Source organism: Melanostigma gelatinosum (genome assembly GCF_949748355.1).
Source record: "Melanostigma gelatinosum genome assembly, contig: SUPER_10_unloc_2, whole genome shotgun sequence".
Lineage (NCBI taxonomy): Eukaryota > Metazoa > Chordata > Actinopteri > Perciformes > Zoarcidae > Melanostigma > Melanostigma gelatinosum.
Genome location: NW_027635323.1, coordinates 61580 through 84514, shown reverse-complemented (window position 1 = coordinate 84514; position 22935 = coordinate 61580). Strand labels below are relative to the sequence as shown.

General features: G+C 40.2%; 2 protein-coding genes across 17 annotated transcripts; both read right to left on the bottom strand.

Annotated features, from left to right (window-relative positions):
- Positions 1-1768: 1768 nt before the first annotated feature.
- On the bottom strand, positions 1769-6373 carry LOC306783941 (nuclear pore complex protein Nup107-like). Of its 6 annotated transcripts, XM_079297333.1 has the most exons (7): positions 6288-6373; positions 4983-5068; positions 3143-3226; positions 2948-3036; positions 2684-2762; positions 2038-2205; positions 1769-1960 (listed from the first exon to the last, which is right to left on the bottom strand). In XM_079297333.1, the coding sequence occupies exons 4-7, from the start codon at positions 3016-3018 to the stop codon at positions 1838-1840; spliced, it is 441 nt and encodes a 146-aa protein (XP_079153459.1). In that variant the 5' UTR covers positions 3019-3036; positions 3143-3226; positions 4983-5068; positions 6288-6373; the 3' UTR covers positions 1769-1837. The 6 variants fall into 6 exon arrangements, with proteins under 6 accessions (XP_079153459.1, XP_079153460.1, XP_079153458.1 ...); XM_079297334.1 differs by lacking the exon at positions 4983-5068 and having other exon boundaries at positions 3143-3315; positions 6288-6365; XM_079297332.1 differs by lacking the exon at positions 6288-6373 and having other exon boundaries at positions 4983-6279.
- Positions 6374-9303: 2930 nt separating this feature from the next.
- LOC306783946 (E3 ubiquitin-protein ligase Mdm2-like) lies at positions 9304-18666 on the bottom strand. Of its 11 annotated transcripts, none has more exons than XM_079297356.1 (15): positions 17714-17837; positions 15949-15983; positions 15600-15664; positions 15447-15521; positions 15231-15364; positions 15093-15142; positions 14941-14999; positions 14523-14601; positions 14262-14446; positions 14064-14195; positions 12518-13949; positions 10678-10761; positions 10483-10571; positions 10219-10297; positions 9304-9740 (listed from the first exon to the last, which is right to left on the bottom strand). In XM_079297356.1, the coding sequence occupies exons 3-11, from the start codon at positions 15645-15647 to the stop codon at positions 13830-13832; spliced, it is 882 nt and encodes a 293-aa protein (XP_079153482.1). In that variant the 5' UTR covers positions 15648-15664; positions 15949-15983; positions 17714-17837; the 3' UTR covers positions 9304-9740; positions 10219-10297; positions 10483-10571; positions 10678-10761; positions 12518-13829. The 11 variants fall into 11 exon arrangements, with proteins under 11 accessions (XP_079153482.1, XP_079153479.1, XP_079153473.1 ...); XM_079297353.1 differs by having other exon boundaries at positions 10219-10277; XM_079297347.1 differs by having other exon boundaries at positions 10219-10273.
- Positions 18667-22935: the final 4269 nt, after the last annotated feature.

The window sequence follows — 22935 nt, the reverse complement described above, 5'->3', positions numbered from 1 at the left end:
AACGCAGATTAGTTCAGGTATTCGTGGAGGAACTGGTTTCGCGGATATCAGAAAAAACAAATCTGAACTGGACCAAGTGAAGAGCCTGTAATTAATCTGGGCATCACTCCCCTTCACAGAGGTCCAACTTCCTTATTAGGACATCTGATAACTTCTACTGTGATAGTAGAAGTTTTATTATTATTAGGACAACTGATAACTTCTACTGTGATAGTAGAAGTTTTATTATTATTAGGACATGTGAACTTCTACTGTGATAGTAGAAGTTTTATTATTATTAGGACATGTGAACTTCTACTGTGATAGAAGTTTTATTATTATTAGGACATGTGAACTTCTACTGTGATAGAAGTTTTATTATTATTAGGACATGTGAACTTCTACTGTGATAGTAGAAGTTTTATTATTATTAGGACATGTGAACTTCTACTGTGATAGTAGAAGTTTTATTATTATTAGGACATGTGAACTTCTACTGTGATAGAAGTTTTATTATTATTAGGACATGTGAACTTCTACTGTGATAGAAGTTTTATTATTATTAGGACATGTGAACTTCTACTGTGATAGAAGTTTTATTATTATTAGGACATGTGAACTTCTACTGTGATAGTAGAAGTTTTATTATTATTAGGACATGTGAACTTCTACTGTGATAGTAGAAGTTTTATTATTATTAGGACATGTGAACTTCTACTGTGATAGAAGTTTTATTATTATTAGGACATGTGAACTTCTACTGTGATAGAAGTTTTATTATTATTAGGACATGTGAACTTCTACTGTGATAGAAGTTTTATTATTATTAGGACATGTGAACTTCTACTGTGATAGTAGAAGTTTTATTATTATTAGGACATGTGAACTTCTACTGTGATAGTAGAAGTTTTATTATTATTAGGACATGTGAACTTCTACTGTGATAGAAGTTTTATTATTATTAGGACATGTGAACTTCTACTGTGATAGAAGTTTTATTATTATTAGGACATGTGAACTTCTACTGTGATAGTAGAAGTTTTATTATTATTAGGACATCTGATCACTTCTACTGTGATAGAAGTTGACAGATGTCCTCATAATAATACCTTAATATGAATAAATTTGCAGTAATAGTAATATTTCCATTGTTTTTATTTATTACACGCCATATCATAAGATACATCCATGTTTAATATGTATACACTTCATGTAGTGTGTGCCTATTACAATTACATGATATACATTACCTTATTATATCGTGTATATTGTATTCATTCGAGGTACTGTAATTGCTCTTTTAATGTATTGTCATAGCAGAAGCCAGCATGTAACTCAGGTAATTTGAAAACAGGGATTTTAAAAGTGATCAATAATGCTTTTCCTGCTGTGAAAAGCCTAAATGTTAAGACTCAAAATATGTAATTTCTTCTCGAAATATTGTGATGGTTTCCCCCCTAACAATTCTGACTTCATTCACAAAATGACTTTTTTTTCCTTGACAAATATACTCTTAAAATCTAACTTCTTACTGTAATATTTATGACTTAACTCTCGTCATTTTTCAGTAGCCCGAATACCGTGGCATTACATTAAAGGCTCTCTGTGCTCTTATCATGAACCCATGTCCATTTATCATCCGTAAACAACTCTGTAGTCCTCACAATTTAATTAGATGGAAGCCACAAAACACCAACAACATTGAACTGTTTGCTCTGGCGTTTAGATCATTCACAGCTCTATAGCACCAGAATCATTAAGACCTTCAAATTCAATTTACACAAAACCATTGCAGGAAAACACAGGCTTTTATTGAGGGAAAAAGATCAACAAAAAACAACAGTGATTCAAACACTGCTCAGTGTGTGTGTGTACACGGCTGTAACTCGTAGCCCAGCGGGTCGAGTCCTCGGTCCAGAAGAGAGAGCGACGACTCCCTCAACTTCTGGAGAAACCTCCTCAGCTCCTCTTTGGAGAAAACCTGAATTTGTGGGCAGAAACATGAACTCACTGTTCCCATAACTCAACGTACAGGGCCGATCAAATCTCTCCAGCTACCTGGTAGAGGCGGTGCTGGTCCGATGAGATGATGTCAGCGAGGCGCAGCGCCTCCTGGTCTCTGGAGGAGTTCTGCAGAACGCTGAGCAGCAGGAAGTTGAGGCGAGGGAGACACAGAGAGCGCAGCGCCGCCATCTGGTGGCTGCGCTCGGAATCCGGCTCAGAGTCCTGAAAAACACAGAACAAACAATTTACGAACCAAACAAACGTGCAAACAATCGCAACTTATTGCTTCTATAAGTCAATTAGACAAAATAAATCCCATGATTTCAGATGTTATTAAGGCCTATTAAGAGGTGATTTTAACATTTCCTGCCCCGCTAATCGAGTTTAACCGCGTCTAGATTGCATATGTGCATCCTTTTGCGACTGCAGCTTTATATTGAATGCATAGATACAGAGAACTCTCCGCCATGAAGGGAACAAGCGATATTCCCAAAATGGCAAACTATTCCTTGAAATTTTAGACCCAGGAACTGTGGAACCAGAGGCGCTAAACCAGGAACATAAAGGGCCTTTTTAAGCAGCTGACGATATCGTACATAAACTAAATTTAGTTTCTGGTTCCTTTGGTTGAAACACAGGTTTAGTTTCTGGTTCCCTGAGAGAACGTTTGGTTCTCACGCGTGGCGTCGTAAACACTTACCTGTCTGTTGTCGATCATCCAGCCTCCGTCTACGAACAGCAGCACGTTGTAGATTCTTTCTTTCACATATGAAATGAAACTGATATGTCAGTTATGCAAACGATCAAATCCCATTCATGCAAACGTCCTCGTGAACAGATTGCAAAATGAAATGAGCAATTTTCGACATGTTTGTCCAGAAAGTTTGTACACAGCAAGATAAGAAAACTGTAAATGTTCCAGCATGATGTCCAATGACCGTGTGTGTGTGTGTGTGTGTCTCACCATACTGCTGAGGGCGTTTCTGGGTGTGTATCGAGGCGTTCGGCCTCCCGGAGCCAAAATGGAGGAAACATCTGGAACTCTGGGAGTTACTGAGAGAAAAAAAAGACATGAGGCGAGAGAGGGGAGTTAGTAAAATATGGAGATGTTTGATGTTAGAAGATCAACAATAATCAGCTGTGGGTGTGTGTGTCGTACCAGCCTGTCTGAACAGAGGAGTGTTCCTCAGCAGGGAGCGTGCTGGTGTTACGGTGGACAGGACGGGGCTGCTGGGCGACGGGACTGAGACCAGCAGTCAGGAAAACAACAACAACACTGGCAGCTCTGGGCCCCGTTCCACGTAAGTGCTTCAGCAAAGTCGATCAAATGTCCTATGAGCCAGAAAGAGCCTCTTTTTACTCCGCTGACGAGCAGGAGATGATCATGAACGCATATGAGGATTTCAAGACCGTAATCACGGCAAAATCTAACACCGCCACCGCTGCGAGGGCGAGACAGGAAGCACGGCAAAACATCACAGACAAGTTAAATGCGTCAGTGTTGGGAAAATGTATCAGCTAATTTTAATGCCTCATCACCCCAACCAATCACATGACATGTCTTTAATGTGCTGCTGGCAGTAGACTTCATGATGCATCATCCAATGAGATCTACAGCGACAATAATGATCTCAACTCTTTCAGAATAAGTAGAGAAAAACAAGCCCAACGAGGATCTGATACTCATTAATATGAGGATATATGTACTGTATGCCCTTATGTATCATGTAGCCTACTATATCTATGTATATATATATTACATATATACATATATGTGTGTGTATATATATATATATATGTATGTGTAGATTACCATATAGAACTAGTTTGAATATGTGTGTGTGTGAGAGAATCTGTTTATGGGCGGATCAGTATGTGTATTATTCATAATCAGACATTCAATCAATTGCAGCAGTGAAAAGAAATAGTGTGTGATTCTCTCTATTCTTATCATGAGTCCACCTTAATCATGTTCTACAGTAATGATGTGCTGGTGTACTAATAACAGTCATATCATTATGAGTGCTTTAACCTCATGTATGCAACCAGCCATCAAGAGGACATGAGAGCAAGTACACACTAAGCACACACACAATTCAGAATGCTGAGTCAGCACAATATGTGCCATAATGTAATGAACACATCCTTATGGATGTGTTCATTTATTCATTTATTAAGCGCCAAATGAACTGTACGAACAGCACGGCATGCAGCGGCTTTCCCCATGTTCTCCGCATCGCAGACACTGTACTAAAATGTAGCACTCGCAGAACAGCACAAGGCTGCATCCAGTCTGAGACAGTCAGTGCTCGGCTGGGCGTGTGGTGTTCAATGTCTGCTCCAGAAGCTCTGTAAATAAATGATTCCTTGTGGGCAGAATGGATAGCGCTCGTATAGGAAGTCATCATGATGTGATGACGGATCTTGGCGATGTGGAAGAAGTCTCTCCCTATAAAACGCTCATCTAACTAATATCCTCCTTCATCAGTGGATCTCTGAGGAAGGGAGCTGCACATTAATGCAACAGAGGCTTCTTAGTTTGCTCCGCTGGTTTTAAGGATCACCGCGTGTCTCACTTTACATGCATTTCCGGAACTCCCGTATAACCCCCAGTATATGCGCAAGTCCGTATGTGACGGGAGCTGCCATGTTTTCCGGGGGAGTGACCAGCTTATCCAGCTACCTTCACTGAGCCTGCGCTGGAGCAGGTTCAAGCTTTTGGATGCGTTGCCATGGTGATTTTGCCGAACTTGCTTCGTGGAACCGAAAAGCCTGATCTACATCATCTTATCCTGAAAAGTATCCGGCTAACTAAGTTAGACACGTACGTGGAACGGGGCCCAGACGTCATTAATGAATGCTGACAGGTCTCCACCTCACAGAAACACTTGTTGTATTTGAGCATTCATAACTTTTTACATCCTACCAATGGTCTGAATCCAGTTGAAGACATTTAACCTGAAGCTAAACACACACAGTCTCTCCCAGCTGAAGGATACAAGCCACCGTCGTCTTCCTCCTCCTTCGTGCAGCGATCGTCACCTCGTCATCTCGAACCACCGGAGACAGCAGCTCACCCTGACCCCTGGAAGGAAAGACGAGTACGCAAATACACACGCAACACATACTACTTCTTACCACTGAAAGTATCATGTACCATTCTTCGTTTTATTCAATACCTTTCATTGCAGCACAAAAACTTGAATCATATCCCTATATTTCATATTTTAATGTTCATTAGATGATGAAACGTTATGGTAAAATAAACTTAATTTCTGAGTTGCTTCTAGATGGAAGACCGTAAAGGACTCGAGTGTTTTAGTCAAAGAACCCTTTATTGTGGCAGCGTTTACGTATTGAGCTTGAAGCAGAAGAAGTTCTTTGCTTGTAATGAAACGTAAGAAGTTCTGTTGATGTGAGACAAATGTTTCACCACTGAAACTGTACTTTTGTACGTTTCTAGCAGTCTCGTATGTGTTCGACCAGCTGGAAGACGTACTTTAGTAGAAGTAGTAGAGTAACTCTGTTACAAGTCAATTCTACTTCAGTGAAAAGTATCTAAGAATACCTATAGTCATTATGCAGAAAGGCTCATTTCTAAATCATAAACAATATCTTGATAGATTTTAAATATGAATGCAATAATGTGTTCATCACTAACCGTGGAGCTACTTTTAAAGAATACTGCTGAGTATCTTAAACTATAATAATACATCATAATATATTTGTTAATTTGTATTTTTGAATGAATAATCTGTGTAACAAACTACGACATTTCCCTCTGAAGAGTAGTGGAGTAACATTAGAAGTATACAGTAGCAGAAAATGGAAGTACAAGTACCTCAAATTGTATTGTACAATAGTAAATGCACTTAAGTACTAATACATAACGTAACTAACTAGTTAACTAACTATTCATTAACAGCTGAAAGCACTCCCTGATAGACAGTAATACCAACTGTAATAACGACAATAAACAGCTGTTTGTTGTTAGTTCATTCAGCGGTGATAATTTAAACTTTGTGTAATCAATAACAGATCATACATATATATTATCTCCAATAACTGACCGAGAACCACGTGTTTAGCGATGGTTAAAACATGTCAATAGTACACAAACCAGCATTTATCCTGATTAGCATCAGCATGGATTATGAACGGTTTAGTTAGCCACCAGCTAACACAGTAAAGTAGCCGCAATAGCAGGCTAAATAACAAGCTAACGGTTCGACGGGAATAATTAAAAATATAACAACATGTGTATAAGATGATTCATGTTCAAAACCCAGTGAAATGTAATTTACCAGTCCATGATAGTGGTCTACAAATTCCCGCTTCACGAGGATTGACAGGATTCTTCTTCGTGATAATTGATTCTTCTTCGTCTTCTTCTTCTTTTGCTTTCTCGGTAGATTGGATGCCGTGAGACACTATGCTGCCCCTATAGTTCAGTGCTTATATACTGCATTCCCACTGATGTAAACATGTAGAAATATTGTAAAAATTTAAAACAAAACTTCAGTAAAAGGATGTAAGCATAATCAGGAAAATTACACGTTTTATTTTAAACGTTTTGGTTTTTTTTTTACACGTTTTGTACGCAAACAACGGACGTGCATCACGTGTCGTTCACGTGATGTCACAAAGGCTTGAAATAGAACGATGCGCTGCGTCCGTTGTTTGCGTTCTGTCTCGGGATTCTGCTATGTCACGTGATCGCCTTTGATCTCGCTGAGTCCGTTGTTTGCGTTCTAGAACCTCTGTGCGTCACCTCTGTGTTCTAGAACCTCTGTGACGTCATCTCTGTGACGTCACGTGATCGCCGTTGATGTCTTTCACAGACACTTGTCATAGTACCCCAGTGCCTGAGTTTAGAGTGATAATCACAGACCTTTACCTGAGATCCTTACAGAGAGTTAGACTACAATGACATTAGCAATGGATAAACAGAAACCTCATCATTTGAATGATGAACTGATAATCATGTCCCTGACACAACCCAAAAAGCCCAACACAGGCTGCAAGTTCTCTTCTGTGGGCAAAGCCATCTCCAACATCTTCATGTGTGGAAAGGAGGTTCGGGAAACAATCTCCATGGATAGAGCAGAAACATCACAGACAGAGGGGGTGTGTTCAGCTGATGAACTTTCTGAACCTTGGCCAGGTGCAACAGCACAGGAAGAACTAAAGAAAAGGTCAGTTCAGGTATTCGTGGATGCGCTGGTTTCGCGGATATTCAGGAAAACAAAACTGACCTGGAACACTGCAGACCCCGAGGCCATCACTATGCGTCTGTTTGACAGAACGTGGATCGAAGTCCATGATATCGATTTTGATCCAACAACATTAAAAAATCTTGACAAGGCCATTTTCAAGAAACTTTCTAGCCATTGGGGCAATTCAAGAAAGGTGCTGTTGGCCATGAAATTAGAGGAACAAGAACTTGGGAACTGCGTTGCCTTCTATGTCAAATATTACCTGACACGACCCAAAAAGCCCAACACCGTCTGCAAGTTCTTCTCGTCTGTGGGCAAAGCCATCTCCAACATCTTTATATGTGGAAAGGAGGTTCGGGAAACAATCTCCATGGATAGAGCAGAAACATCACAGACAGAGGGGGTGTGCTCAGCTGATGAACTTTCTGAACCTTGGCCAGATGCAACGGCACAGGAAGAACTGAAGAACGCAGATTCTCATTCAATATCTGACTCAGAATATTGGGCCGCATATACTCCACCTTGGCCAGGTGCAACGGCACAGGAAGAACTGAAGACCGCAGATTCTCATTCAATATCTGACTCAGAATATTGGGCCGCATATACTCCACCTTGGCCAGGTGCAACGGCACTGGAAGAACTAAAGAACGCAGATTAGTTCAGGTATTCGTGGAGGAACTGGTTTCGCGGATATCAGAAAAAACAAATCTGAACTGGACCAAGTGAAGAGCCTGTAATTAATCTGGGCATCACTCCCCTTCACAGAGGTCCAACTTCCTTATTAGGACATCTGATAACTTCTACTGTGATAGTAGAAGTTTTATTATTATTAGGACAACTGATAACTTCTACTGTGATAGTAGAAGTTTTATTATTATTAGGACATGTGAACTTCTACTGTGATAGTAGAAGTTTTATTATTATTAGGACATGTGAACTTCTACTGTGATAGAAGTTTTATTATTATTAGGACATGTGAACTTCTACTGTGATAGAAGTTTTATTATTATTAGGACATGTGAACTTCTACTGTGATAGTAGAAGTTTTATTATTATTAGGACATGTGAACTTCTACTGTGATAGAAGTTTTATTATTATTAGGACATGTGAACTTCTACTGTGATAGAAGTTTTATTATTATTAGGACATGTGAACTTCTACTGTGATAGTAGAAGTTTTATTATTATTAGGACATGTGAACTTCTACTGTGATAGTAGAAGTTTTATTATTATTAGGACATGTGAACTTCTACTGTGATAGAAGTTTTATTATTATTAGGACATGTGAACTTCTACTGTGATAGAAGTTTTATTATTATTAGGACATGTGAACTTCTACTGTGATAGTAGAAGTTTTATTATTATTAGGACATCTGATCACTTCTACTGTGATAGAAGTTGACAGATGTCCTCATAATAATACCTTAATATGAATAAATTTGCAGTAATAGTAATATTTCCATTGTTTTTATTTATTACACGCCATATCATAAGATACATCCATGTTTAATATGTATACACTTCATGTAGTGTGTGCCTATTACAATTACATGATATACATTACCTTATTATATCGTGTATATTGTATTCATTCGAGGTACTGTAATTGCTCTTTTAATGTATTGTCATAGCAGAAGCCAGCATGTAACTCAGGTAATTTGAAAACAGGGATTTTAAAAGTGATCAATAATGCTTTTCCTGCTGTGAAAAGCCTAAATGTTAAGACTCAAAATATGTAATTTCTTCTCGAAATATTGTGATGGTTTCCCCCCTAACAATTCTGACTTCATTCACAAAATGACTTTTTTTTCCTTGACAAATATACTCTTAAAATCTAACTTCTTACTGTAATATTTATGACTTAACTCTCGTCATTTTTCAGTAGCCCGAATACCGTGGCATTACATTAAAGGCTCTCTGTGCTCTTATCATGAACCCATGTCCATTTATCATCCGTAAACAACTCTGTAGTCCTCACAATTTAATTAGATGGAAGCCACAAAACACCAACAACATTGAACTGTTTGCTCTGGCGTTTAGATCATTCACAGCTCTATAGCACCAGAATCATTAAGACCTTCAAATTCAATTTACACAAAACCATTGCAGGAAAACACAGGCTTTTATTGAGGGAAAAAGATCAACAAAAAACAACAGTGATTCAAACACTGCTCAGTGTGTGTGTGTACACGGCTGTAACTCGTAGCCCAGCGGGTCGAGTCCTCGGTCCAGAAGAGAGAGCGACGACTCCCTCAACTTCTGGAGAAACCTCCTCAGCTCCTCTTTGGAGAAAACCTGAATTTGTGGGCAGAAACATGAACTCACTGTTCCCATAACTCAACGTACAGGGCCGATCAAATCTCTCCAGCTACCTGGTAGAGGCGGTGCTGGTCCGATGAGATGATGTCAGCGAGGCGCAGCGCCTCCTGGTCTCTGGAGGAGTTCTGCAGAACGCTGAGCAGCAGGAAGTTGAGGCGAGGGAGACACAGAGAGCGCAGCGCCGCCATCTGGTGGCTGCGCTCGGAATCCGGCTCAGAGTCCTGAAAAACACAGAACAAACAATTTACGAACCAAACAAACGTGCAAACAATCGCAACTTATTGCTTCTATAAGTCAATTAGACAAAATAAATCCCATGATTTCAGATGTTATTAAGGCCTATTAAGAGGTGATTTTAACATTTCCTGCCCCGCTAATCGAGTTTAACCGCGTCTAGATTGCATATGTGCATCCTTTTGCGACTGCAGCTTTATATTGAATGCATAGATACAGAGAACTCTCCGCCATGAAGGGAACAAGCGATATTCCCAAAATGGCAAACTATTCCTTGAAATTTTAGACCCAGGAACTGTGGAACCAGAGGCGCTAAACCAGGAACATAAAGGGCCTTTTTAAGCAGCTGACGATATCGTACATAAACTAAATTTAGTTTCTGGTTCCTTTGGTTGAAACACAGGTTTAGTTTCTGGTTCCCTGAGAGAACGTTTGGTTCTCACGCGTGGCGTCGTAAACACTTACCTGTCTGTTGTCGATCATCCAGCCTCCGTCTACGAACAGCAGCACGTTGTAGATTCTTTCTTTCACATATGAAATGAAACTGATATGTCAGTTATGCAAACGATCAAATCCCATTCATGCAAACGTCCTCGTGAACAGATTGCAAAATGAAATGAGCAATTTTCGACATGTTTGTCCAGAAAGTTTGTACACAGCAAGATAAGAAAACTGTAAATGTTCCAGCATGATGTCCAATGACCGTGTGTGTGTGTGTGTGTGTCTCACCATACTGCTGAGGGCGTTTCTGGGTGTGTATCGAGGCGTTCGGCCTCCCGGAGCCAAAATGGAGGAAACATCTGGAACTCTGGGAGTTACTGAGAGAAAAAAAAGACATGAGGCGAGAGAGGGGAGTTAGTAAAATATGGAGATGTTTGATGTTAGAAGATCAACAATAATCAGCTGTGGGTGTGTGTGTCGTACCAGCCTGTCTGAACAGAGGAGTGTTCCTCAGCAGGGAGCGTGCTGGTGTTACGGTGGACAGGACGGGGCTGCTGGGCGACGGGACTGAGACCAGCAGTCAGGAAAACAACAACAACACTGGCAGCTCTGGGCCCCGTTCCACGTAAGTGCTTCAGCAAAGTCGATCAAATGTCCTATGAGCCAGAAAGAGCCTCTTTTTACTCCGCTGACGAGCAGGAGATGATCATGAACGCATATGAGGATTTCAAGACCGTAATCACGGCAAAATCTAACACCGCCACCGCTGCGAGGGCGAGACAGGAAGCACGGCAAAACATCACAGACAAGTTAAATGCGTCAGTGTTGGGAAAATGTATCAGCTAATTTTAATGCCTCATCACCCCAACCAATCACATGACATGTCTTTAATGTGCTGCTGGCAGTAGACTTCATGATGCATCATCCAATGAGATCTACAGCGACAATAATGATCTCAACTCTTTCAGAATAAGTAGAGAAAAACAAGCCCAACGAGGATCTGATACTCATTAATATGAGGATATATGTACTGTATGCCCTTATGTATCATGTAGCCTACTATATCTATGTATATATATATTACATATATACATATATGTGTGTGTATATATATATATATATGTATGTGTAGATTACCATATAGAACTAGTTTGAATATGTGTGTGTGTGAGAGAATCTGTTTATGGGCGGATCAGTATGTGTATTATTCATAATCAGACATTCAATCAATTGCAGCAGTGAAAAGAAATAGTGTGTGATTCTCTCTATTCTTATCATGAGTCCACCTTAATCATGTTCTACAGTAATGATGTGCTGGTGTACTAATAACAGTCATATCATTATGAGTGCTTTAACCTCATGTATGCAACCAGCCATCAAGAGGACATGAGAGCAAGTACACACTAAGCACACACACAATTCAGAATGCTGAGTCAGCACAATATGTGCCATAATGTAATGAACACATCCTTATGGATGTGTTCATTTATTCATTTATTAAGCGCCAAATGAACTGTACGAACAGCACGGCATGCAGCGGCTTTCCCCATGTTCTCCGCATCGCAGACACTGTACTAAAATGTAGCACTCGCAGAACAGCACAAGGCTGCATCCAGTCTGAGACAGTCAGTGCTCGGCTGGGCGTGTGGTGTTCAATGTCTGCTCCAGAAGCTCTGTAAATAAATGATTCCTTGTGGGCAGAATGGATAGCGCTCGTATAGGAAGTCATCATGATGTGATGACGGATCTTGGCGATGTGGAAGAAGTCTCTCCCTATAAAACGCTCATCTAACTAATATCCTCCTTCATCAGTGGATCTCTGAGGAAGGGAGCTGCACATTAATGCAACAGAGGCTTCTTAGTTTGCTCCGCTGGTTTTAAGGATCACCGCGTGTCTCACTTTACATGCATTTCCGGAACTCCCGTATAACCCCCAGTATATGCGCAAGTCCGTATGTGACGGGAGCTGCCATGTTTTCCGGGGGAGTGACCAGCTTATCCAGCTACCGTCACTGAGCCTGCGCTGGAGCAGGTTCAAGCTTTTGGATGCGTTGCCATGGTGATTTTGCCGAACTTGCTTCGTGGAACCGAAAAGCCTGATCTACATCATCTTATCCTGAAAAGTATCCGGCTAACTAAGTTAGACACGTACGTGGAACGGGGCCCAGACGTCATTAATGAATGCTGACAGGTCTCCACCTCACAGAAACACTTGTTGTATTTGAGCATTCATAACTTTTTACATCCTACCAATGGTCTGAATCCAGTTGAAGACATTTAACCTGAAGCTAAACACACACAGTCTCTCCCAGCTGAAGGATACAAGCCACCGTCGTCTTCCTCCTCCTTCGTGCAGCGATCGTCACCTCGTCATCTCGAACCACCGGAGACAGCAGCTCACCCTGACCCCTGGAAGGAAAGACGAGTACGCAAATACACACGCAACACATACTACTTCTTACCACTGAAAGTATCATGTACCATTCTTCGTTTTATTCAATACCTTTCATTGCAGCACAAAAACTTGAATCAAATCCCTATATTTCATATTTTAATGTTCATTAGATGATGAAACGTTATGGTAAAATAAACTTAATTTCTGAGTTTCTTCTAGATGGAAGACCGTAAAGGACTCGAGTGTTTTAGTCAAAGAACCCTTTATTGTGGCAGCGTTTACGTATTGAGCTTGAAGCAGAAGAAGTTCTTTGCTTGTAATGAAACGTAAGAAGTTCTGTTGATGTGAGACAAATGTTTCACCACTGAAACTGTACTTTTGTACGTTTCTAGCAGTCTCGTATGTGTTCGACCAGCTGGAAGACGTACTTTAGTAGAAGTAGTAGAGTAACTCTGTTACAAGTCAATTCTACTTCAGTGAAAAGTATCTAAGAATACCTATAGTCATTATGCAGAAAGGCTCATTTCTAAATCATAAACAATATCTTGATAGATTTTAAATATGAATGCAATAATGTGTTCATCACTAACCGTGGAGCTACTTTTAAAGAATACTGCTGAGTATCTTAAACTATAATAATACATCATAATATATTTGTTAATTTGTATTTTTGAATGAATAATCTGTGTAACAAACTACGACATTTCCCTCTGAAGAGTAGTGGAGTAACATTAGAAGTATACAGTAGCAGAAAATGGAAGTACAAGTACCTCAAATTGTATTGTACAATAGTAAATGCACTTAAGTACTAATACATAACGTAACTAACTAGTTAACTAACTATTCATTAACAGCTGAAAGCACTCCCTGATAGACAGTAATACCAACTGTACTAACGACAATAAACAGCTGTTTGTTGTTAGTTCATTCAGCGGTGATAATTTAAACTTTGTGTAATCAATAACAGATCATACATATATATTATCTCCAATAACTGACCGAGAACCACGTGTTTAGCGATGGTTAAAACATGTCAATAGTACACAAACCAGCATTTATCCTGATTAGCATCAGCATTGATTATGAACGGTTTAGTTAGCCACCAGCTAACACAGTAAAGTAGCCGCAATAGCAGGCTAAATAACAAGCTAACAGTTCGACGGGAATAATTAATCGTCACACTTGGCACAGCGCCAGTAGTCCTGAGAGAGACAACGCGCACACACACACACACACACACTTAGACCCACAGTGTGTAACACGTTGTATTGTGTGCGTTGGTGCGTAGACTCACAGCTTCAGTGATCTCCGTGTCTTCATCGAAGGAGTCGTTGTCCTCAACTATGGTGACCTCGTACACCTGGAACAGATTCACCAGAGAGATGCTTTGATTTCAAACTGTTTGGATAGAAAATAATGACGTTGTCTTGAGGAGGACTTGAATGTTAGAACTTCAGAGGTTCGGGGTGTTGACCTGGTCGTCTGCAGACAGAGAGGCGTCGTCTTCATTGTAGTCGTCAGAGTCCACGGACTCCACCTCAAACTCTACGCTGAAGTTGTCGCTGTCTGAGTCCGAGGCTGCAACCGTGACCTCCGACCTCCCGGACTAAAACACACACCGTTACAACCAAATACAACATCAGCTAAATAAAAGTGTGTGTGTAATACTCACTGTGCTGTGAGAGTCTGACGATTGGCTGCTGAGTCTGTCCCGAACACTCGCCAGGCCTCCAATCACACACCACGACAGGCTGTCGTCAAAGGTCAGGGAGTAGCTGTCAGACCGCCTCCTCTTCCTTCCTTCCCCTCCCTCTTCCTTCTCCTCTTCTTCGTCGCCCTCTAGCCTGTCAGAGGGCCCTGAGGAGATGAAGTAGAGTTTATCACAGGTTCTGTGTTCATGAGCGATAATGAGGAGGCGGGAGGAGAAACTCACCTGGGTCACTGCTCCTGCAGCTCCTCCTCCTCCTCCCTCCTCCGTCTGGTGATGAAGAGCGACTTTCTGAAGCTGCCTCCTAAAAGCAAAAACACATTCAGTGTTAAAAATATTGTTTACAACTCAAACCAGACTGTCTTAAAGCTGTGACCGTCGTCCATCTTACTCCCTGTAGGACACTGTGTGCTACGTGTTCTTAAAGCGTTGCAGTCTTCTACTAAACTCTGCAGAATTAAGTTTGTTACTTACAAAAAATTGGATTTTCAAGCATTGCTTCATGCATGTTGATATAGTAGACTTTATTCTAAGGAAAGGGAACCCAAAAGTCTAATATGCTCAAAACAAAACAATTATGTCTGACGCGCTCCTAAAACATCCAAAGCTCCCAGCTGTATTATCATTATATCATTCGTCTTACCTCTGTCACTCTGTCGGTCTGGGTGTCACTGTGAGCTTCACTCGAGCTCGGTGGCGACTCTGAGAAAGAGAGAATCTGGTTTAGTCTGACAGATGGAAAGAGGAAGCTAAGAAGAGAGGAGAAATAGAACAGAGAGAAATAATCCGTCCCACCGTGGTTCTTCACGGCCACCAGGTTCTTAGTGATCATAGCGAACAGAGCTCTGAAAACACATAAATCATGTGTTATACTATTATATGAATCAGCCTTTTAATCATCTACTTCCTGTTCTGTGTGTGTTTATTTCTCACCGTGGCTCTTTAACAGAGAAGCTGTCGACTCCCAGCACCCGCCCCAGTGCATCCTGGGAGCAGTGGACGATGTGCTGCTGCTTCTGGTCATACAGCTGCTTCTGGATGATGTACTGACCCAGGTAGAACATCACCTGTGAGACAGACCATCACAGATGCATCATGGGAGACATGCAGAACATCAGCTCCTGACTGTATAAATGCAGTTTTTTGTACCTCCTTCATGGTGAAAACTTCTTTCGTGGCGCCTGCATCTCGCAGCAAAGTCTGGAACTCTACCTTTGGTCTCACCTAAACACACACAGACAGAGGTTAAAGTTCATTCAAACCCTGAAACAACCAGTGACTGAGTTAACTAGTCTCCCTCACCAGTTTGTTGTCGTCGTCGTCTGTGTTGAGCTCCTGATCAGCAGACATTGTGACGCTGATGGTTTCTGCTCAGAAAGACACAAACCGGTAGTTAGAACCTCATAGAATACTATTTAACATCTGTATGACACAGTAAGACGAAAAACTAGAAATATAGAACCTAAACATGCGCTAGAAAGTGGATGGATTCATTAACTGATAAAATTATCATTTTAGATTTACAACCAAAATGACGCCGACAGCAAGCAGGAAAAAAATGGTTACGCTTATAAAATATTACATTAAATAAATGCTACGGGTTGTTTCTGTACTTTTTTTGACATAAATCAGATATAAATGAAAGTCTTACCGGTATATACAGAGTAGAAGTATCAGCAGTGCATCCTGTGCAATGGAAGAAGAGAGTGCAGTCAGAGTGGATCAGAGCAGCAGACTCTTATAGACCTGCTCAGACATGTCAGGACTAGACCAGCCCAAGTGGCCCAGCCTAGCGCCTATCAGAGCCTGACAGGGCCACTCAGTGCTGAGTCAGCAGCAGCTGATTTTATCACAGCTGTAGACATGACGGTACTAGTCCAGGATGACTCATCGCTGTCAACCATCAGATAACCAGGCTAACCACAGTAATGACACGAACTAGTGTGAACCAGGGCCAAAGAGTGCTAAATCCAGGACCGTCCTCCTCTGGCTTCAAGGGGAATGGAGAAGTAGAAAACAATCCAATGATAAACTCATCATTTCCCCAATTAATTAAATTTAGTCCCACCCCAAAAAACATTTAAAACATAGGTTTTTAATTTATTAAATACATTTCAAAACAGCAGACTGACTGGAAAGCCTGCAAGAGTAGTGGATGGTAGTAATAGTAATGGAAAAATATATATATTTGAAATAATCCATGTTATATGGGAAAATATAAAAATGGGGGAAAAAAAAAAACTGACTGGCCATCAGTCTGAGTGACTGTACAGAAACACTGACTGGTTCATATATATATATATATATATATATATATATATATATATATATATATATATATATATATATATATATATATATATATATATATATACTTTTTTTTTCTTCAGAACACCACATGTCCAGACTCAACCTCATGCGTTCCCTCATTTCGGGTGAATATGTCTGGCCATCAGTCTGAGTGACTGTACAGAAACACTGACTGGTTCACAGCTGACTAACATGCATGAGTCAGTCAGCTGTTTAAAAGTTTACATTACGACACGTGCAGGAGAAATATGCCTGGACTTGTCTCTGCAGCTCTGACTTCACGAAATAGATCTGATGAAGAAGACGTCACATTTAGCCTCCTTCTTCACCATTTCAGGATACAATCAAATGTACATAAATGGAGGATTAACCTGCAGAAACTTTTTCTTTAAAACAAGTGAAACTTTTAAGTTTCGCTTTCAATAGTCTGCTTTTCTGCAGATTCAACGTAGCATCTCTCTTATTTTAGTGAACTATTTATGTTAACGCTTTAGTGTTTAACGCTTATTAATAAGAACATCATAACAGCCACGTGTTCGCATGCAAAACACTGCTTCTGTGCATGAAAAAGCAAACTCTTGCATATTAGCTTTCAGGCTAAAAACACAGTAACGTTACTCACTTCCAACTTAATGTTAGGGCATCGCAGCATTCACAATAACCATTTAAGAATCACCCCCAAATTAAATTAAACTGTGTGTCAGAGCAGATTAGCTTGGTAACTAGCAATAAATATGCTAGTTAGCGTTAGCTAATTCAATTTAAATATATTTAAGATTAGCTACCGTTACCTTGTGTAAAACAAATATAAACAAGGCTCTATGTGAACATAACGACACAAGCTGTGCGTAGAAGCTGCTTATTTAAGTTCCACAAGCTTAATAACAATTACAATTTATTTTTGTCTAACCGTGAGTTTGTTACCAGAACGAAGCCGCGTCGAGGCTCCTCTGTCCCGCTCTACTCAACCAAGAAAACACGAGGCTCCGCGGCCTGCTAGCATGATGCTAACCACCTGCTAACTTGTGCTACTGCTATTGCAGTACTACTACTCTGGCGTAGTTATATTTAGCCTTAAAATAATATCATATACACATATATCCTACCTTGACCGTTACTCTTAGTTAAATATCCTTCAACGGCGTTTATCCGTCAGTTGCTCTTCTAATAGTCGGAACAGTTTACTGTTCAGTTGCTCCTTCGGACACTTGTTCGTTGGGCGCTCCTAGTGGCAAAATATAGTAAAAATGTAATAATTTATATAATTATATTTTTTAATGTATACCCATTCGTCTGCATTTTTTATATGGTGGAACACTTGATTTAATAATTATACCTTAATGAGTACATTTGCAGTAACAGTAATATTTCCATTATGTTATGTTTCCAACATGTGTATAAGATGATTCATGTTTAAAATCCAGTGAAATGTCATTCAGCCTCCTGCCTTCAGGGAGAAGGTTCCGCAGTCTCCGTTCGAGCTCTACCCGGCTGAGGAACAGCTTCTTCCACCAGGCGGTCAGGATGCTGAACTCTCTCCCTCCCTCTCTCCTCTCGCCCCCCCTCTCTCCCCCCCTGCCATCTCTGCCATATCTCCCCTGACCTCTCTACCCTCCCCCTCACCCACCTTTCCCCACTGCCTCAAATGGAACATACCAGGACATCTACTCCCCCTCACACCCCTTCCCTCATCCAGCACCAGTCACTTTTTTTATTTATTTATTTAAATTTTATTCTCTGCTGCTACGAACATAAACCCCCCTCACACACCCTTCCCTCATCCAGCACCAGTCACTTTTTATTCTCTGCTGCTACTTGTTAATCCTTTAACTAGGCCCTTATGTTCTTAACTTTTTCTTTTTTTTTCCTTTTTTATTCTATTTTATTCTATTATATGTTATATGTCATGTCTATATTACACTGTGGGACTGCAAGAAACGGCATTTCGAATTTTCTGTATGCATAACACATGTGGAAACTTTGACAATAAAGTGAACTTTGAACTTTGAACTTTGAACTTGAACTTTACCAGTCCATGATAGTGGGCTACAAATTCCCGCTTCACGAGGATTGACAGGATTCTTCTTCGTGATAATTGATTCTTCTTCTTCTTCTTCTTCTTCTTCTTCTTCTTCTTCTTTTTTCTCGGTAGATTGGATGCCGTGAGACACTATGCTGCCCCTATAGTTCAGTGCTTATATACTGCATTCCCACTGATGTAAACATGTAGAAATATTGTAAAAATTTAAAACAAAACTTCAGTAAAAGTATGTAAGCATAATCAGGAAAATTACACGTTTTATTTTAAACGTTTTGGGTTTTTTTTTACACGTTTTGTACAACGGACGTGCATCACGTGTCGTTCACGTGATGTCACAAAGGCTTGAAATAGAACGATGCGCTGCGTCCGTTGTTTGCGTTCTGTCTCGGGATTCTGTTATGTCACGTGATCGCCTTTGATGTCGCTAGACCCCCTATGAACCCCTGAACCTAGAACCCCTGTGCTTCACCTCTGTGTTCTAGAACCTCTGTGTGTCATCTCTGTGACGTCACGTGATCGCCGTTGATGTCTTTCACAGACACTTGTCATAGTACCCCAGTGCCTGAGTTTAGAGTGATAATCACAGACTGAGATCCTTACAGAGAGTTAGACTACAATGACATTGACAATGACTACAATGACATTAGCAATGGATAAACAGAAACCTCATCATTTGAATGATGAACTGATAATCATGTCCCTGACACAACCCAAAAAGCCCAACACAGGCTGCAAGTTCTCTTCTGTGGGCAAAGCCATCTCCAACATCTTCATGTGTGGAAAGGAGGTTCGGGAAACAATCTCCATGGATAGAGCAGAAACATCACAGACAGAGGGGGTGTGTTCAGCTGATGAACTTTCTGAACCTTGGCCAGGTGCAACAGCACAGGAAGAACTAAAGAAAAGGTCAGTTCAGGTATTCGTGGAGGCGCTGGTTTCGCGGATAGTCAAGAAAACAAAACTGACCTGGAACACTGAAGACCACGAGGCCATCACTATGCGTCTGTTTGATAGAACGTGGATCGAAGTCCATGATATCGATTTTGATCCAACAACATTAAAAAATCTTGACAAGGCCATTTTCAAGAAACTTTCTAGGCATTGGGGCGATTCAAGAAAGGTGCTGTTGGCCATGAAATTAGAGGAACAAAAACTTGGGAACTGCGTTGCCTTCTATGTCGAATATCACCTGACACGACCCAAAAAGCCCAACACCGTCTGCAAGTTCTTCTCGTCTGTGGGCAAAGCCATCTCCAACATCTTCATATGTGGAAAGGAGGTTCGGGAAACAATCTCCATGGATAGAGCAGAAACATCACAGACAGACGGGGTGTGCTCAGCTGATGAACTTTCTGAACCTTGGCCAGGTGCAACGGCACAGGAAGAACTAAAGAACGCAGATTCTGATTCAACAAATGAATCAGCATATGAGGACGAACTTTCTGAACCTTGGCCAGGTGCAACGGCACAGGAAGAACTAAAGAACGCAGATTCTCATTCAATATCTGACTCAGTATATTGGGCCGCATATACTCCACCTTGGCCAGGTGCAACGGCACTGGAAGAACTAAAGAACGCAGATTCTCATTCAATATCTGACTCAGAATATTGGGCCGCATATACTCCACCTTGGCCAGGTGCAACGGCACAGGAAGAAATAAAGAACGACGGTTCTGATTCAGCAACTGGCTCAGTACATCAGGACGAACTTTCTGAACCTTGGCCAGGTGCAACAGCACAGGAAGAAATAAAGAACGAAGGTTCTGATTCAGCAACTGGCTCAGTATATCAGGACGAACTTTCTGAACCTTGGCCAGGTGCAACGGCACAGGAAGAACTGAAGAACGAAGGTTCTGATTCAGCAACTGGCTCAGTACATCAGGACGAACTTTCTGAACCTTGGCCAGGTGCAACGGCACAGGAAGAACTGAAGAACGAAGGTTCTGATTCAGCAACTGGCTCAGTACATCAGGACGAACTTTCTGAACCTTGGCCAGGTGCAACGGCACAGGAAGAACTGAAGAACGAAGGTTCTGATTCAGCAACTGGCTCAGTACATCAGGACGAACTTTCTGAACCTTGGCCAGGTGCAACGGCACAGGAAGAACTGAAGAACGAAGGTTCTGATTCAGCAACTGGCTCAGTACATCAGGACGAACTTTCTGAACCTTGGCCAGGTGCAACGGCACAGGAAGAACTGAAGAACGAAGGTTCTGATTCAGCAACTGGCTCAGTACATCAGGACGAACTTTCTGAACCTTCGCCAGGTGCAACGGCACAGGAAGAACTGAAGAACGAAGGTTCTGATTCAGCAACTGGCTCAGTACATCAGGACGAACTTTCTGAACCTTCGCCAGGTGCAACGGCACAGGAAGAACTAAAGAACGCAGATTCTGATTCAATATCTGACTCAGAATATTGGGCCGCATATACTCCACCTTGGCCAGGTGCAACGGCACTGGAAGAACTAAAGAACGCAGATTCTCATTCAATATCTGACTCAGAATATTGGGCCGCATATACTCCACCTTGGCCAGGTGCAACGGCACTGGAAGAACTAAAGAACGAAGATTAGTTCAGGTATTCGTGGAGGAGCTGGTTTCGCGGATATCAAAAAAAACAAATCTGAACTGGACCAAGTGAAGAGCCTGTAATTAATCTGGGTATCACTCCCCTTCACAGAGGTCCAACTTCCTTATTAGGACATCTGATAACTTCTACTGTGATAGTAGAAGTTTTATTATTATTAGGACAACTGATAACTTCTACTGTGATAGAAGAAGTTTTATTATTATTAGGACATCTGATAACTTCTACTGTGATAGAAGAAGTTTTATTATTATTAGGACATCTGATAACTTCTACTGTGATAGAAGAAGTTTTATTATTATTAGAACATCTGATAACTTCTACTGTGATAGAAGAAGTTTTATTATTATTAGAACATCTGTTAACTTCTACTGTGATAGTAGAAGTTTTATTATTATTAGAACATCTGATAACTTCTACTGTGATAGTAGAAGTTTTATTATTATTAGGACATGTGAACTTCTACTGTGATAGTAGAAGTTTTATTATTATTAGGACATGTGAACTTCTACTGTGATAGTAGACGTTTTATTATTATTAGGACATGTGAACTTCTACTGTGATAGAAGTTAACAGATGTTCTAATAATCTGATGACTTCTACTGTGACAGTAGAAATTTTATTATTATTAGAACATCTGATAACTTCTACTGTGATAGAAGTTTTATTATTATTAGGACATGTGAACTTCTACTGTGATAGAAGTTTTATTATTATTAGGACATGTGAACTTCTACTGTGATAGTAGAAGTTTTATTATTATTAGAACATCTGATAACTTCTACTGTGATAGAAGTTTTATTATTATTAGGACATGTGAACTTCTACTGTGATAGAAGTTTTATTATTATTAGGACATGCGAACTTCTACTGTGATAGAAGTTTTATTATTATTAGGACATGTGAACTTCTACTGTGATAGTAGAAGTTTTATTATTATTAGGACATCTGATAACTTCTACTGTGATAGTAGATGTTTTATTATTATTAGGACATGTGAACTTCTACTGTGATAGAAGTTAACAGATGTTCTAATAATCTGATGACTTCTACTGTGACAGTAGAAGTTTTATTATTATTAGAACATCTGATAACTTCTACTGTGATAGAAGTTTTATTATTATTAGGACATGTGAACTTCTACTGTGATAGTAGAAGTTTTATTATTATTAGGACATGTGAACTTCTACTGTGATAGAAGTTTTATTATTATTAGGACATGTGAACTTCTACTGTGATAGTAGAAGTTTTATTATTATTAGAACATCTGATAACTTCTACTGTGATAGAAGTTTTATTATTATTAGGACATGTGAACTTCTACTGTGATAGAAGAAGTTTTATTATTATTAGGACATGTGAACTTCTACTGTGATAGAAGTTAACAGATGTTCTAATAATCTGATGACTTCTACTGTGACAGTAGAAGTTTTATTATTAGAACATCTGATAACTTCTACTGTGATAGAAGTTTTATTATTATTAGGACATGTGAACTTCTACTGTGATAGAAGTTTTATTATTATTAGGACATGTGAACTTCTACTGTGATAGTAGAAGTTTTATTATTATTAGAACATCTGATAACTTCTACTGTGATAGAAGTTTTATTATTATTAGGACATGTGAACTTCTACTGTGATAGAAGTTTTATTATTATTAGGACATGCAAACTTCTACTGTGATAGAAGTTTTATT

What these genes read in the sequence shown, in the direction of transcription:
- LOC306783941 (XM_079297333.1), bottom strand. Translation starts at nt 3,018, where the DNA reads ATGTTTCCTCCATTTTGGCTCCGGGAGGCCGAACGCCTCGATACACAC. An exon ending in GAAACGCCCTCAGCAGTATG is followed by an intron (nt 2,763 to 2,947) that starts GTGAGACACACA and finishes CTGACATATCAG; the next exon opens with TTTCATTTCATATGTGAAAG. An exon ending in ACCAGCACCGCCTCTACCAG is followed by an intron (nt 1,961 to 2,037) that starts GTAGCTGGAGAG and finishes CCACAAATTCAG; the next exon opens with GTTTTCTCCAAAGAGGAGCT.
- LOC306783946 (XM_079297350.1), bottom strand. Translation starts at nt 15,647, where the DNA reads ATGTCTGCTGATCAGGAGCTCAACACAGACGACGACGACAACAAACTG. An exon ending in CTGCAGGAGCAGTGACCCAG is followed by an intron (nt 14,447 to 14,522) that starts GTGAGTTTCTCC and finishes TCATCTCCTCAG; the next exon opens with GGCCCTCTGACAGGCTAGAG. An exon ending in CTCTGTCTGCAGACGACCAG is followed by an intron (nt 13,950 to 14,063) that starts GTCAACACCCCG and finishes AATCTGTTCCAG; the next exon opens with GTGTACGAGGTCACCATAGT.